The sequence below is a fragment of the Dipodomys ordii genome, unplaced genomic scaffold, assembly GCF_000151885.1.
Source record: "Dipodomys ordii isolate 6190 unplaced genomic scaffold, Dord_2.0 Scaffold41, whole genome shotgun sequence".
NCBI classification, from domain to species: Eukaryota; Metazoa; Chordata; class Mammalia; order Rodentia; family Heteromyidae; genus Dipodomys; species Dipodomys ordii.
The window spans coordinates 13,585,749-13,601,139 of NW_012267257.1; the positions used below are offsets into that span (position 1 = coordinate 13,585,749).

The 15,391-nt window shown below is 38.9% G+C and overlaps 1 protein-coding gene across 1 annotated transcript in view; it reads left to right on the plus strand.

The window, feature by feature from the left end:
• The window catches only part of Adamts12 (ADAM metallopeptidase with thrombospondin type 1 motif, 12), a 231,629-nt gene that overhangs the window by 171,629 nt on the left and 44,609 nt on the right, over positions 1–15,391 (plus strand). The window contains exons 17-18 of the mRNA XM_013018671.1: positions 2,323–2,449; positions 13,556–13,766. Coding sequence (XP_012874125.1) covers positions 2,323–2,449; positions 13,556–13,766 — 338 coding nt within the window. The remainder of the gene's footprint in view (positions 1–2,322; positions 2,450–13,555; positions 13,767–15,391) is intronic.

Genomic DNA, 15,391 nt, shown 5'->3' on the forward strand with positions numbered 1-15,391 from the left:
ACACACACACACACACACACACACACACATACACACACACACACACACACACACACAGAAGTAGCATTTTGAATTTGATTCCCATATAGTTTCTTGTGACTGATTTCTGATTTAGAAGTAGCATTTCTCAAGTAAGCTTTTTCAGATGAGCAAGTTAACTTCGTTTTTAGGACAATGTATTGATTGACTGGCATCCTAAATTAACTAGAATTTCTTTGGGGGCTGTGTCCAGTTTTCAAAAATTGGAGACAAATCGCAGGCCAAAAGAAAAAAATCAATATTCATTTTCTTTTTTTAACTTCCAATGAAAGATCAAAGTCACATCATTTTAGCTCAGTCTTGTACATGTCTTCATTTTGCAGTGTTACATAATCATAGCTGCTCTTAAAAGGAACCCCTAATAGGGATGTTCCAATAACCTACATTAAAGGAAAATTCTGTTGTTCAAACAACTGGCTCTCAGTGTTAGCTAGTAAGTATATCACTGAAGATTAATAGTTAAGAGGGATTAAAAAAAACTTCAAAGGAAGTATTATCACTCAAAGGGGGCCCCACCAACAAAACAGGTACATACCCAAATGACTATTTTGGCTAATTTCACAGGAATGTGTGGGGTTTAGGAAACCAAGAAAGGTCCTGTCCACTAACAATAGAACAAGAGAACAAGGCCCACCAACCTTCAGCCTAAAGAATTAAGGGGAGTGCATCACTTTCATAATAACAATCTAAAAATCTGCAAGTTCTAATAATAATAATAATAATAGACATAATAACGAGAAGGAACATTAAACAAAGAGGTAGTGTGCCACTTCCCAAACCTATCCAGAAGCCAGAGCCACCCATAGGAGTCCGGCCAAAGGTTGAACACAGAGTAGGGAAAATAGAGCAGAATAGGTTTGGAGGGAATAAAGAATTGCAATCAGTACTGGGTAAACTATTGCAAGCCAAGGTGAATGGCAGGTCTGGGTCTTGGGCAAGGAAAGGAAGAAAGCTAACATTCACGGAGTGATATTCCTTCTCTATGAATGATAAACTAGCCTAATTTAGTAACAGTAAAACAATTGTCACTTTTTCATGCTCACAGATGTTGTGAGTCAGAAATTCAGAGAGGGTCACTAAGGGGGCGTGATGTCGGTCCACTAGGCTTAACACCTCAGCTAGGATGGCTGAGTGACTTCAGTAGGAGTGAATCAAAAGCCTGGGGTCTGGAGCCATCTGGAGGTGGGTTTCTTCACATGGATGAGCACTTGAGCTGGTCTCATCTGGAACTATGAACTCAAGCACCTACACACAGCATCTTTAAGAGTATCCAGAGACCAGCTCTAGCTGGTCTAGATAGGAGGAAGACTTGCCCTGGGAGGATTGGACTGAGCAAGATGGTCTGAGGCAGTGGGAGGTGATGGGAGATAGGAGGATATGGCTCCAGAAAGGTCCTAGCAGCTGTGTAGAAAAGCTCCTCAGAGTGCTTGGCAGTAAAGTGAGGGGCATCTTACTGGGTTGCTTGGGAAATACTTTACACTAGCAAGTCCTCTCAATACCTGGATATGGGGGCTGAGCACGTAAACTCAGTGGTAGAGCTATTTGCCTAGCATGTGCCAGGTCCTGGGTTTGATGTCCAGCACTACATGGAGGTCCAAATGCGTTGACAGTTCAGGCTGTCAGCCTTTGTACTGCTAAGGCTCTGCTCCTCCAACCATCTCAGTCTTTCACGTTCCAACCCACCACTTCACATTTGACATCCAAGTGGCAGCCCTTTCTGTTCCTTTATCTTGCAGTCTGCAGTGTTCTGAGTGCCCTATATGTTTTCTTTCAAACGATGTACAGTCAACCAAGCCATTGGTTCTTTCTCCTTTTCACTCTATATAACTTAACAGTGTTTGAGTTGTTACATCTATCAAATTTCTGCATCTGTTGTGAGATTTGTGTTATTGTACATAGTAATAAATAACAGACTATGCTATTTAGATTATATATCAATGTGCACACTGCATAGAATTGTTTCTGGGACAAACTTTGTTTGCCAATAGACTATGTACTGCCTTATGCTTCCCTCATTTTATTTATCTTGTCTCCAAAGACAATAGGGTTATTCATTCCTGCTGCTCATTACATCTCAAGCCTTGCACCATTGTTTTGAATGCTTTTCCACACAACCAGAGTTTGCCAACCCCAGCTAATCTAAAGTTGTCTACTTCCTCTACTCACTCACTAAACTGTCCTTTAAGTTATAAGAATGTTTGTGTGACATGATCAGGGGTCTTTCCTGATAATGAGTATGTGGTTTAGGATTTAATGCATGTGGATCTTTCTGTCTGACCACAGGGATCCGCCGCCAGACAGCCCAATGCGTGAAGAAGGGTCATGGCTTGGTGAAGGCTACATTCTGTGACCCAGAAACACAGCCCAATGGGAGACAGAAGAAGTGCTATGAAAAAGACTGTCCACCCAGGTAACCACTAACAGCATGTATGCCTGCCTAAGGTGATACCTTAATTTATTTTATTTTATTTATTTTTTATTGTGAGAATACCATACAGAGGAGTTACAATTACATGGGCAAGATAATGAGTACATTTCTTATCAAGCATTGTTGCCTCCTTCTGTTTCCCCTTCCCATCCCTTCCCATCCTCCCCCCTCCCCCTCCCAGGCCCTCCTCCCCCTCCACCAAAGTTGTAAAGTTCAGAATGCTCAACCTCTCTAGCCATAAAAGAAATGCAAATCAAAACAACATTGAGCTACCACCTTACCCCAGTTAGAATGGCTATAATCAAGAACTCTAATAACAACAGATGCTGGAGGGGATGTGGACAGAAGGGACCTTACTACATTGTTAGTGGGAGTGTAAACTTGTGCAACCACTTTGGAAAGCAGTATGGAGGTTCCTCAAAAGACTCCACATAGAGCTCCCCTATGACCCAGCAATCCCACTTTGGGGCATTTACCCAAATGAATACAAACAAGACCATACTAAAGCTACCAGCACAACTATGTTTATTGCAGCATTATTTACCATAGCTAAGATATGGAACCAGCCCTGATGCCTTAATTTAATAGGATCTCAGAGCTCAGTGATAATGGAGGACAGTGGGCTTTGTTATTAGTGTAAATACCCAGAAAACCAAGAAAGTTCTGCAGCTACGTTATCAGAATCTGTGTTGAACTTTGAGGACAGTTGCTTCCCACAGAGGAGTACTTCTCACAAAGATGGTGTGTATGCTTCTATGCTAAGACTATGTCCCAAGGTGATGTTCATGAGAACATTAAAGGCTAGGCTATTCTCATATGAGCCCAAAGATTTGGACTATCTTATTCCATGGTTTCTTCTGAGCAAGAAGATGTGTGTGTGTGTGTGTGTGTGTGTGTGTGTGTGTGTGTGTGTGTGTGTGCATGCGCACACATATGGGGGTAAGGTCCAAATGGACTCCACCCCCATCGAAGCAGGACAGAACTGCCACAGTTACCTCACCTTACTACAGCTCTTCCTACACCTCTTTTTCTGAGAAGCATTAAAGGAAATTTAGAATTGCAGTTGCTTTTGTATATAATTTTAGTTATGTGGCCTTCTCAGGGAAGACAAGCCAGGAAAGAGAGTCTCTAGTTACTCTTCTACAGAGTTCTTGGGCTTCCACGTGCTGTTTCAGAGTTAATGAGTCTCCATGGTTAGACAGCAGCCACTGCACTGATGCCTGGTGCCACCTCATTCTTCAAAACTCCACCTCTGTTGGGCTGGCTATCCTCTTAAAACCATACCATTTCATTTTTGAAGTCAGTCTCCCAATGATCAAAGAAAGCTCTAAATAATATCACAGGTGTCCTTAGGAGGAGCAGGCATGGGGTTGGAAGGGGAGAGCAGAGAAAAAAAAGCACATACAAAGGAAAAGGTGATAGCAAGAGGGTATAGGCTGAGTTGAGCAGATATTTAAATACTTAAATATTGGAGTGATGGAGCTACAAGCCAAAGAATGCTGATGATCACCACACTATGAAGAAACAAAGGGAGAATTTTCTCCTGCAGGGAGTGCAGCCCTGCTGGCACCAGATATCAGCATAGTAACTCGGACTTTGGACATCTGGCTTCCAGAACTGTAAAAGACGAAATTTCTGTTGCAGTAAGCTACCAAGTTTGTGGTAATTTATCATGGTAGCCACAGGGCACAAAGGCTGTTCAATGTAAATGTATTCTCAAACCTGGTAAGGACAAAGGCAATCAAGCCTTCCACCAATCCATAGATGTTCCAAAATCGTTTCCTTGGGGTATTTGACAGGGATTTAGGGAATAGCACAAACATTACACTCCCTTAATAAGCTTACAATCCAAAAGGCAATATGATACCCATGTGCACTGGAAAGATGAAGCTGTTGTCAGGGCTGAGGCCACGAATATCTGGTCCAGAGTTCTGCCGCCTGGCCATTGTCCACAGAACCCCTGTCTTCATCTTTAGGCTGTAAATGCTGCAGTTAGGACAGGGTGAATGTATCCACATGCTTCTTCAGCTGAGCACATGGACACAGCTTGTTGATCCAGGGGGCAGTGGATCAGCCCCCTCCCATGAAAGCTTGACAGCATGTAATATCTGATGCACACACAGGAGTCTGGCAGCCAGATAGTTACTATGCATCCCAGTCAGAGAAAATGTGATGCCCTGTGCTGGCTTTTCTTGCTGAGCGGATGATCCTTCTCCAGCAGTGGCCTCTGCTTCTCTATTGTCACACTTCAGGGAGGAGGACAGCTCATCTTATTCCCCAGCTTCTGCTGCTATGTTGGAAACACAATTTCCCCAATTCACTCAGAACAGTTTGAACGTTATATTTAAGGGCTAAGAGCAAGCAAAAAAGAATTCAACAAATCTAAAAAATTACGTGGTAGCAGTTTTTGCTACGCTATAAGCTACTTTTCCTTTTGCTGGCATCTGACTCCTAAGGTCTGAGTCCCTTTGATGCTATTTCTGTACAAGATTAAGACCAAGGCCCCATTAAAGATCAACAAAATTAGCAGATCAAGCCTGAACTGAGTCAGTTCAAACCTCAAGCTAATAGCATCGCCTTCAGAGGGAGAGTTTAGTGATTCCAACAGTGACACTTCTGAATTCCAGAAATAAAATATCCTTGCTTCATTTGGGTACCCAAGGAAATGGAAAAACCTACATGTATGTTTATGTGTGTGTATGTGAATGTATATAGCATGCATACACACATTATGCACATGTCTATAATATGTATATTTTTTGCATACAGACACACATTTATGTTGAAAAATCAATGATATCTGTATTGAGGGGAAAATTTGATTCCAGCTACCTTATTTTTTGACACTTTTTTTTTTTTTTTGCTGTGTATACACAGTACCTTTCCTGTATCCTTAGTTTGCTTATTTAATTCACCTGGACTAAATTATATTAAGTAAAGTAAGCCAGAACCAAAGAAACATAGGTTGCATGTTTTCCCTCATTTCTGGCATCTAGAATATGCTTATAAATCTACAAGTAAACACACTGAATAACTTAAATAAATAATGCTAGGACATGATAAACTATATAGGACTCTAGTCATTAACATACAGAGGTCAAGGAGGCTATACATAGGAGTAGAGGACAAAGGCTCAATATCTATGTATAGATGATCACATAGAATAATATTCTATGAGATGAACTCCAAGAAAAGGAAATAAGAGACATTCTTTAGTTGCAATTGTTGCTGTTTTTCTTTTCTTTTCCTTAGCTTGTTTGTTAGTTTTTTTATATTTGGTAGGCTAAGGCAGGGCACATGAAAGGTGGAACAAGGATGAACAAATACAACAGTGACACTCACTAGACACTATGTGGAAAATGAACTGGATATCTTAAGGGTACTGATGGCAGGGAAAGACTGAGAGAGAGCCATGGAAGGGGAGACATGGTTCAAAAAGCATTGTACTCATTACTCATCACCTGATTCACGTACCTGTAACCCCTCTGTATATCAACTATGCAGTAACATTTTTTTTAAAAAAAGCAGTGATTAGAAAGTCACATATAGGCCACACAAATTTATAATTCCACCAATTTGGGAGTCTGAGGTAAAAGAATCTCAAGTTCAGTGTTAGCCTAGACTCCATAATAATACCCTATCTCAGCAAAGAAAGACTAAACAAAAGAAAGTCACACATGGAGTTTTTTTAATTAAGCAGTACATCTTTGTTCAAAGAGATAAGCCTGTCAAACTGAGTCAGAGATTTTTGACTCCTGAAAATGTTACCTAAGTACAACAAATACATAAATTCTAGAAATGCCATTCTAATGTAGAATATAACAATCGAAGTAGAATTCATGAGATATTCAGGTACAGTAGTTAGTTTTCAAAAATCCTTACTTATCACCACAATTCAGCTTGCACAAATATTTATAACGTAGTCAATAGATGGGGTAAATATTACTCCCACATAGTATAGAAGGAAATGAGATTCAGAGAAAATTGATGCCATATTCTGGAGAAAAAGGTTGGAGAGGAAGATAGCAGTTCAAAAGTACTTACTATTTTCCAAGTCCCATACCATCATACCATTTAAACCTAGTAGCAACCCCAGAAACTACCATCTCCCTGAATGATAGATATTTTATATCATTGTACAGATGGGGACATTAAAGCTTTCACAAATTTCCAAATCTGGATTTGAACTCATACCTGTCTTCTAAGAGGCTTTGGCTTGTTCCACCACGCCATGCTACTACAATGATCAGAATAAGCAATGTTCAGGATGACCCCTAAAACTTAAAAGATTCCTCTCTTAGAGAGCCAAATGTGATGGCCCACACCTATAATCCCAGCAATCAGTAGGCTGAGATAAATGATCATGAGTTTAATGCCAGCCTTGAGACAGGAGACCCAGTCTCAGAAACCAAATAATTTTTTTAAAAAAGAAGATATTCTAAAATACAAAGAAACTGGCATGGTGGTATATGCCTATAATCTCAGGATTTGGGAGTCAGGAATATAGTTCAAGGCCAATCTGGGCTCTATGGAAAAGTGATATCTGAAACAAACAAACAAATGTACAAATACAAAAAAGTAATGAAAATATATGAATGGATAAAACTCTAACTTCAAAATTGTTAGGTGTGCAGATCAACAAAGGAATTTATTTCTTAAAAAGTAACCTAATTGGTTTATAAAGAATAAAGTAATAAGTGAAGATGGGTCTATCCACATTATTTATTTTTCTATGCTTATCCTAGTAATTTCAAGTTCCAACATTTTCTTCTATCACTTTATTTCCATGACATCTGTAAACTTTACATTTATAACTCTCACTTTCCCTCCCAAAAGATTTCCTGGGCAAGGTTTAATCTTAATTTTTCAATCATTTGTCCTTAGTCACATCTTGTTTTTACATCCAATTTTGACATTCTGTACTCTTTCCTAAAAGAGAATTCGAGACAGACACTTTTAAAGATTTAATAAAAAATAATCTTTTTAAAAGATTATCTCAACCTAAAAAATATGTGTGACACAGCCAGAGGTTTTCAAGACCAAAGCATGTTCCAGGAGAAAGTGTCCCGTCAATGTCAAAGAAATTCTTTGGAACTGAAATCCATTTGACTCCAGACAGAGGTCATCTGAGTTTCTTCTTCCTATTGACTTCTCTCTGAACTTTGGTTTTTTAGCAAAGCAATGCTCTGTGAGCCTACAGATGTGAGAGGACATGGCCATATCCAAAGTACTCAGTAAACATCTGATAACAATTCATTCCACTCTGGCAGCTGTGTCATTCTTCCAGTGCATGGAAGAATGGCAGATTATTTCATTCAAGGTTTTCTAACCTCAGCACTATTACATTGGACTGCATTATTCTTTGAGGGGAAGCAGGTTGAGGCTCTCTGAATATTGTAGGAACTTTAACAACATCGTCTTCTCTAACTTCTAGCAATAGATGCCTGCACTTTCTCTTCACTGGTGACAATAAAAAATGTCTTCAGACAATCTCAGAAGTCCCTGAGGACTAGTGAGAAGCAATGTTTAGCATTGCCAAGTTTGTGAAAAGCCCATGGAAAGGGAGAAAAGACATAATGACATGTGTAGGAGACAGTAAGAAAGTTGATTCATAGCGATCATGCTGAAGTTAAACTCTAAAGACATGGTTCATACAGAGCAAGGAAAGAGGCCAATTTATGTTATACTGATGGCTAGAACTTGGACTGTAACTGCTATTAGGGCAAAGATTAGTGGAAAGGAAGATAGAAATGACAGAAATTGATTTTTAAAAAGAAATGACTGTTCTGAGAAAGAGTTCCAATTTTTTAGTTAACTGAGTATTGAAGGTTAGGAAAAGTGAAGAGACCTGGGGTGCTATACCCAGAGATACCCCAGCAAGCACAGCCACAAAAATTGGTGGAAGTGACAGATAAAAGAGAGGCTCAAAGATTCTCCTGTTACTCCGAATTCATCTAAGGGAGAGAACTTCCCAGGATGACTGTTCATAGATATACAGGCGCACACTCATGTATGATGTATAAAGCAGATTCCAACAGCAGAGTCCATAAAATCAGGCTCAAACCATTGAGTTTCTTTAATGTTTTGAGACCCCATAACTCAGGCCAGCCTGGAAGGCACAATTCTGTCTCAGAGCTTCCCAAGGGCTAGGATTGCAGTTATGCACTACCACACCTGGCTCAACTCCACTGTGTGAAGATAAATTTCAAGACAGATAAGTCTGCTTCTTTGAAACCAAGAGCACTATTTATCTAGAACCAAAAAACAAACACTGACTTCACAATAAAAGTCATCAGGCATCTTGTACTGACACTTTAGCCCTCTTCTCAACACATTCTGAGTCTTCAATTGGACTCAGAATATTAATATATTTTTAGGTTTTTGGGGAGGGTCCAGTTGTGGGGCCTGAACTCTGGGCCTGGGCGCTGTCCCTCAGCTCTTCAGCTCAAGGCTAGCGCTTTACCACTTGAGCCACAGCGCCACTTCTGGCTTTTTGCTTTTTGCTTATGTGGTGCTGAGGAATCGAACCCAGGGCCTCATGCATGCAAAGCAAGCACTCTACCACTGAGCCACCTTCCCAGCCCCTATATTTTTAGTTTTTATTGTTATTATTTTTACTGTTACAGTAAAGGTGATGTACAGAAGGGTTACAATCACCTAAGTTAGGCAAAGAGCACATTTCTTTTTAAACAAAGTCACCTTTTCCCTCATTTTCTCCCAGTTTTTCCCTCCTGACACTTCCAACAAGTTGCATAGTTCATTTTCCACAGTGTCTAGTGAGTGTCACTGCTGCATTTTGTTCACTCTTTGTCCCATCATTTTTGTGCTCCCTTTTGCCCTACTCCAAACAGATAAATTTACATATAAAGATACAGAAAACAAAAACAATGACAAAGGAGAAAAAAAAGAAAGAAAAGGAAAACATAGGGGTTGGGAAGGTGGCTCAGTGGTAGAGTGTTTACCTTACATGCATGAGGCCCTGAGTTCGATTCCTCAGCTCCACATAAGCAAAAAGAAAAAAGCCAGAAGTGGCACTGTGGCTCAAGTGGTAGAGCGCTAGCCTTAGCTGAAGAGCTGAGGGACAGCGCCCAGGCCCAGAGTTCAGGCCCCACGACCGGACCCCCCTCCCCAAAAAAAAAGAAAAGAAAAGGAAAACATAAACCTCTTGTTTCCATTAGTTGGAGTTTATTTCTATAAACAACAACCCAATTAATAAATGGGTTAAAGATTTAAAGAGAGATTTCTCAGAAAGAGAAGAAGATGTTGAGTATCTCTGGGCATAAAAGAGATGCAAATCAAAACAACACTGTGATTCCCCAGTTAGAATGGCCGTTTCAAGAAAACTAACAATGATAGATGCTGATGGGGATTAGGCCAAAAGGGAATATAAATTTGTTCAACCATCTGAAAAAATGTAGAGGTTCCTCAAAAGACTAAATATAGAACTTTGCTATGATGCAGTAATCCCATTTCTGGGTCTTTATACAATAGAACAAAACAAGGCCACACTAAAGCTACCAGGACATCCATGTTCATTGCAACATTGTTTAGCATAGCTGAGGTATGGAATCAATCCACATGCCCCTCAGTGAATGAATGGATCAAGAAAATGTGGTGTATATGTACAATGAAATTCTATGCTTCCATCAGAAATAATGATATTGCACTATTTATAAGGAAATGGAAAGATTTGGAAAAAGGTATATTAAGCAAAGTAAGCCAGACCCAAAGAAACATAGGTTGCATGGTTTCCTTCATTTGTTGCTATTAAAAAAAAAAACTTCTCATATTAGTGCAGTGAGAATCAGTGACATAGATCTAGTCCTTTTAAGACATAGATCTAGACTTTTAAGAAGAAATAAACTAATATTGAGTGATTAGAGAAATATATAGACAATACTTCACTAAATTGTCTAATGATTGTTGCTAAACAGTTAAAGCACAATAACAAAAAGTTTACTTGAGATTATCATGGTAGATATAGGGACTACCACCATTGAAGTTTACAATGGGAAGAGATTGGCCTCTGCTCCACATACAGCATAGGCAAGTGGGAATTTTCTCCTAAGGGGCAAGCTGAGTGTGAACTGGATGAGAAATTACTAGAAGGAAACATCAGATCAAAGAGAAGATTTGGGCTAACCTGATCTAACTGGATTCCTGTTGAAGACAGGCCAACGTGATCAGATATCACTGAATATGATGGAGGCTAAGAGCCAATCAGACGTTAAGGATGGTCAGATATCCAGGCTGAGCATAGCAGAGTTCTATGTTAAAATTGGGTTTTAAAAGGCAATACACAGATTAAGGAGAAAGTTCAGGAGCTTGACTGAAGTTTTAGTACAGCAGAGACTCTTAGTACTGTTGGCATTCTGGGTAGAGAAACATGTGGCCCAAACATATACAGTCAAGTTAAGTCACTGTTAATTTCTATGTCAATTAAACCGAGAAAGTTGATATATTGATGGAGAGTATTTTTGCATAGTGTGTTGCCCTTTTCAACATCATTCTGACATTCTATGTCTTCTGTAGACATAAAACCTCCTATAAATGTGAAGACAGTGTTCTTTTATTAATTTCCTAGAAGAGGTAGGATCATGGTAGAGGGACATGAGAAAGACAAAAGAGAACAACTTGACAATGATTCTGAGACATGAGTTTCAGAGACCTTGGCAGGAATAATAAATGTTGCAGGTTTCCACTTTAAATTAGTGGCTAGCTTTCTTAATCCAGTTTATGCAGCTATATCAGACTACCATAGAAAAAGCAATTTATAAAGAAGAGAAAAATACTTTTCAGAGTTTCACAGGTTAGAAATCCAAGATCAAGTTACTAGTGTTTGATCTGGTGACACAGTCTTCTTACTATGTCCTTACAAGGTGGAAGTCAAAAGGGCAAGAGAGAATAAAGCTGTGTCTTCACCCAGCAGGAGAATGAGAGAGAGCTAACCTTTTCCCACCAGTCCTGCTTCTAGCAGTATTAGCCCATTCAGGAGGTGAGAGCTCTCATATACTAAATAACTCCCATTAGGCTCCAGCTCCTGACATGTTGTATTGAGAGTTAAATTGCTAATGAACCTTATGCTTTAGATTGAATAGAACGTGGCATTCTGCCCCCAGAAACTATGAAGGCAAATGCGGGAAGAACAGGAAACTTGGTGAAGATAATATACCAAGAAAGTTTCTATCATCCTTTTGTTATGATACAGCACTGCAGCAAGTAATTAGATATATTAGGCTTTTAGTCAGATCAGACAAAGGTCGTTCCAGAAAGACATTTTACATATTCAGTAGTGCATCTGGCCTCGTCTATAAAAATGTTAAGATAGGACCAAGTAATTAGATTAATATAGTGGACATTAACTAGGTTTCACATAATATTGTCAAGCGTTACCTCTTTAGTCATACAAGGAAACACCAAATTAAACACCAAAGAATAAGTAAGTAATCTTAGTTATGTATTCGCTGAAGAAATTAATAGAATTCAGCAAAGGCTTTCTTCTATAGTTGTACATTTGAGATTAAAAAATAGGAGAATTAAGGGAAGAGGAGAAAAGAAGATAATGCTCTAAAAATTAAAAGAACGAAAATCAAAAGACCATCTATACAAATAAATACAATATTTTTTGTACCAGTACTGGGGCTTGAACTCAGGGTCTGGATGTCGTACTTTAGCTTTTACAATTCAAGGTTGGCACACTACCACTTGAGTCATTTTTCTACTTCTGGCTTATTGGTGGTTATTTGGAGAGTAAGTCTCGTGGACTTTTCTACCTAGACTGACTTGGAACCACAACCTTCAGATCTCATCCTCATGAGTAGCTAGGATTACAGAAATGAGGCCAATTCCTAGTCATACTCAGTATTTAGTAAACAAGAATGATAGTACCAAGTTTTGTTTTCTTCACAATTATCAGAATTCAATATTATCTCAAGGTCAGAAGGCTATGTTAAGAAATGAAAGACTTGCATAAAGTCCTGTTTTTCCATAAAAAATAAGAAGGTCTTTTATTATTCTTTGGAGGAATAAAGAAACTGCCGTTCACAGGAATAATGGTGGAACAAAACTTCAGAGGGAAGACAATTATTCTAGCTTCAAAGTTGGAAACATTCACATTAGGATGGATGAGGGAGAAAGAAGAGAGCTTCCAGAAAGGTTCACTGCCATCTTAAGTAGCATTTCATGTAACTTGTTAGCTTGCATCCTGGAACCCTTGAACCAATTGTTCATAAAGAATGAGACCACACACTAATTTGTCCCCAGAGAATACAGAATATTATTATAACCAACAGTTTCATTTGTTGAGAATTACATATTAATAATAGCTAACAAGAAATTATCTTACTTAAATTACTCTTTTCCTATCCTTTCCTTATCAAAGAGACCAGTGAAAACATAAAGGAATGGACTTCAGGAAATACTTGAATGAAGATAAAAACAAGGTGCCCAATTTATTACCTACCAAGTAAATAAAAATTGGTGTTTCCTTCCTGTTGTATAGGGAAAAAAAACATTCAGGAGAAACCACAAAGCTTAAAGAATAATTGGGCCCTTATAGTCAATACCAATAGTCAAAATACCAACGAATCATAACAAGTAATTGAGCTCTTCTATGCCAGGCTCTGTATTACACACTCTATATGAACTGGTATTTCATTCACCTACAACACTCACATAGTAGATATTGCTACACTCATTTAATAGCTGAGAAAGGGCTGAGGGTATACCTCAGGGCTAAAGTGTTTGCCTGGTATATGTTTGTCCTGAGATCAATTCCCAGCACTGAACTTGTTTGACTCTACATAGCAAAAACTAGAATCCTAGTTTTCTCAACTGAAAAGAGAAGACCTATATGTTTTATTTTATCTTGTTTTTTTTTTCATTTAAAAACATGCTTATTTAGCAACTGAACAAGTCATCATAGCTACATCTGCAATTCTGCAGAACTGGTCCTCTAGCAGGTTAGGGCATTTCCAAGAATTTCCCAGCTCTGTAATTCCAGTACATCTGCCCTTGCTTTCTCTGTCCAGTGCTTGAATGAATGTACGTGTTCCTTTGGTGATCTCACACTTCCTTGTCTGCCTACAGGTGGTGGGCAGGGGAGTGGGAAGCCTGTTCAGCGACATGTGGCCCCTATGGAGAAAAGAAGCGAACGGTGCTGTGCATCCAGACCATGGGCTCTGATGAGCAAGTTCTCCCAGCTACAGACTGCCAGCACCTGCTGAAGCCCAAGGCCCTCATTTCCTGTAACAGAGATATCTTGTGTCCATCAGACTGGACAGTGGGCAACTGGAGTGAGGTAAGCTCAGAGGCTAAAGGGGAAGCTCACATTACTAGTGTTTCATCAGCTCTCCGCCCATTCTTTCTCATTAACCAATCCAAAATGACCATAGGTAAAATTGTATAATGGATGCCATCTATGGTCTCTGGCCTGTTTCTGCATTTCCTACTACCCCATTTTCTGTTTCCCATCCTTACAAGTTGTTGCTCTTACTACTCCAGTAGTCAACTATGCACTGCTGGTGGATCCCTAGCAGTACAGGCTCATGAGAACTGATATTGAGGTTTTTGCTAACTCATTGTTCAGCCATTGGTAATAAATCAAAGCTCCCCACTTACTCCAAACGCCACTTGTTGAATACTTTTCAGTACTTTGTTGTTAGCGAAAACCAAACGAATGCTGCCTACTGGTAGGATAATGGGGAATATATTTAACACTTAGAAAAGCCCCCTCAAGTTATCCATCTGTTCAGCTTGTGTTTAGGACATCTATTATTATTCACATAAATTTGAGTAAGCATTGCATTTTTCCAAAATTAATTTGCTCTAATTCTCTGAGTGTAATTAGAAGTCAGAAGGCTGGAAGGTTGTGAAAATCTCCTAAGCTTTAATTTTCCATGGGTCACTGTGGACCCTGATTCTGTCAGCCTGGTACTCCAGCGGTGATTGGGGAAGTAAGGCTCCTCCTTTCCAGTCTCCCAGGGCTTCTGTCTCCCTGTGGGTATTTTAGACACTGATCTAAGGAGTGTGTATATGATTTTTTTTAATCAAAAGGATGGAATTTTGAGACAGAATGCTCATTGATGAGCTTCCCAAAGAAGCTACAAGCTTTCTATAATATTATCATTGACTAAGATATTGCTGGCACTCCTCTAAGGACTTACCTTCAAGAAAAATGGAAAATATCTGATAACTGATTAATGAGTAATGTAATCAAATGAGATTAGGCTGTTGAATTTCAAAAATGTTTTATTATAAAAATGAGATTAATTTTCATGTATAGATTATGGAAATGTTCTGAAAACATTATCAAAACAATTCTAACATTTATATCAGCAAAGCTACCTACCGTTTTGGAAAACATTTCCAAAACTCTATTCATAAGCTAAGAATCACTATCAGGCTTATTTAGTTTTCTATTTCTGTGCAAGATACTTTGTAAGACATCAAATGAAAATCAAAAAATAGAAAGGATGGGTACTAGATAGCAAGAACTTCCTATTAAATGAGAAAAGAAAGAAGAAGAAGAAAATAATATAAAAGAAATATACCCACCAGTAGAGACAGGTGTATTATGGACACAGAACTGATAAACAGAATATTTACTCTGCTTCCTCTAGGAGGCAAAGCCACGGTGTGTGGTTGGCCTGGCATTTTAGTCCACTGCCAATCTAGATTGCTACAAATTACAGTGTTGTCAAAATAAGGCTGAATGGGGCATTGTGATTGGCCCATTAAATCTGTTTGCCACAATTGTGTTGGCTGCATTCAAAACAACTAATAATTTTGTCATGTAGAATTTACTAACTGCAACATCTTAATGGTTTCTCACAAGACTGCAATTATAGATTTGGTTGAGAAGTTCTTTTACTTATGTTCACATGTTTAGAGAGCATAATAACCTGTCTGAACTGGAAAGCAGGG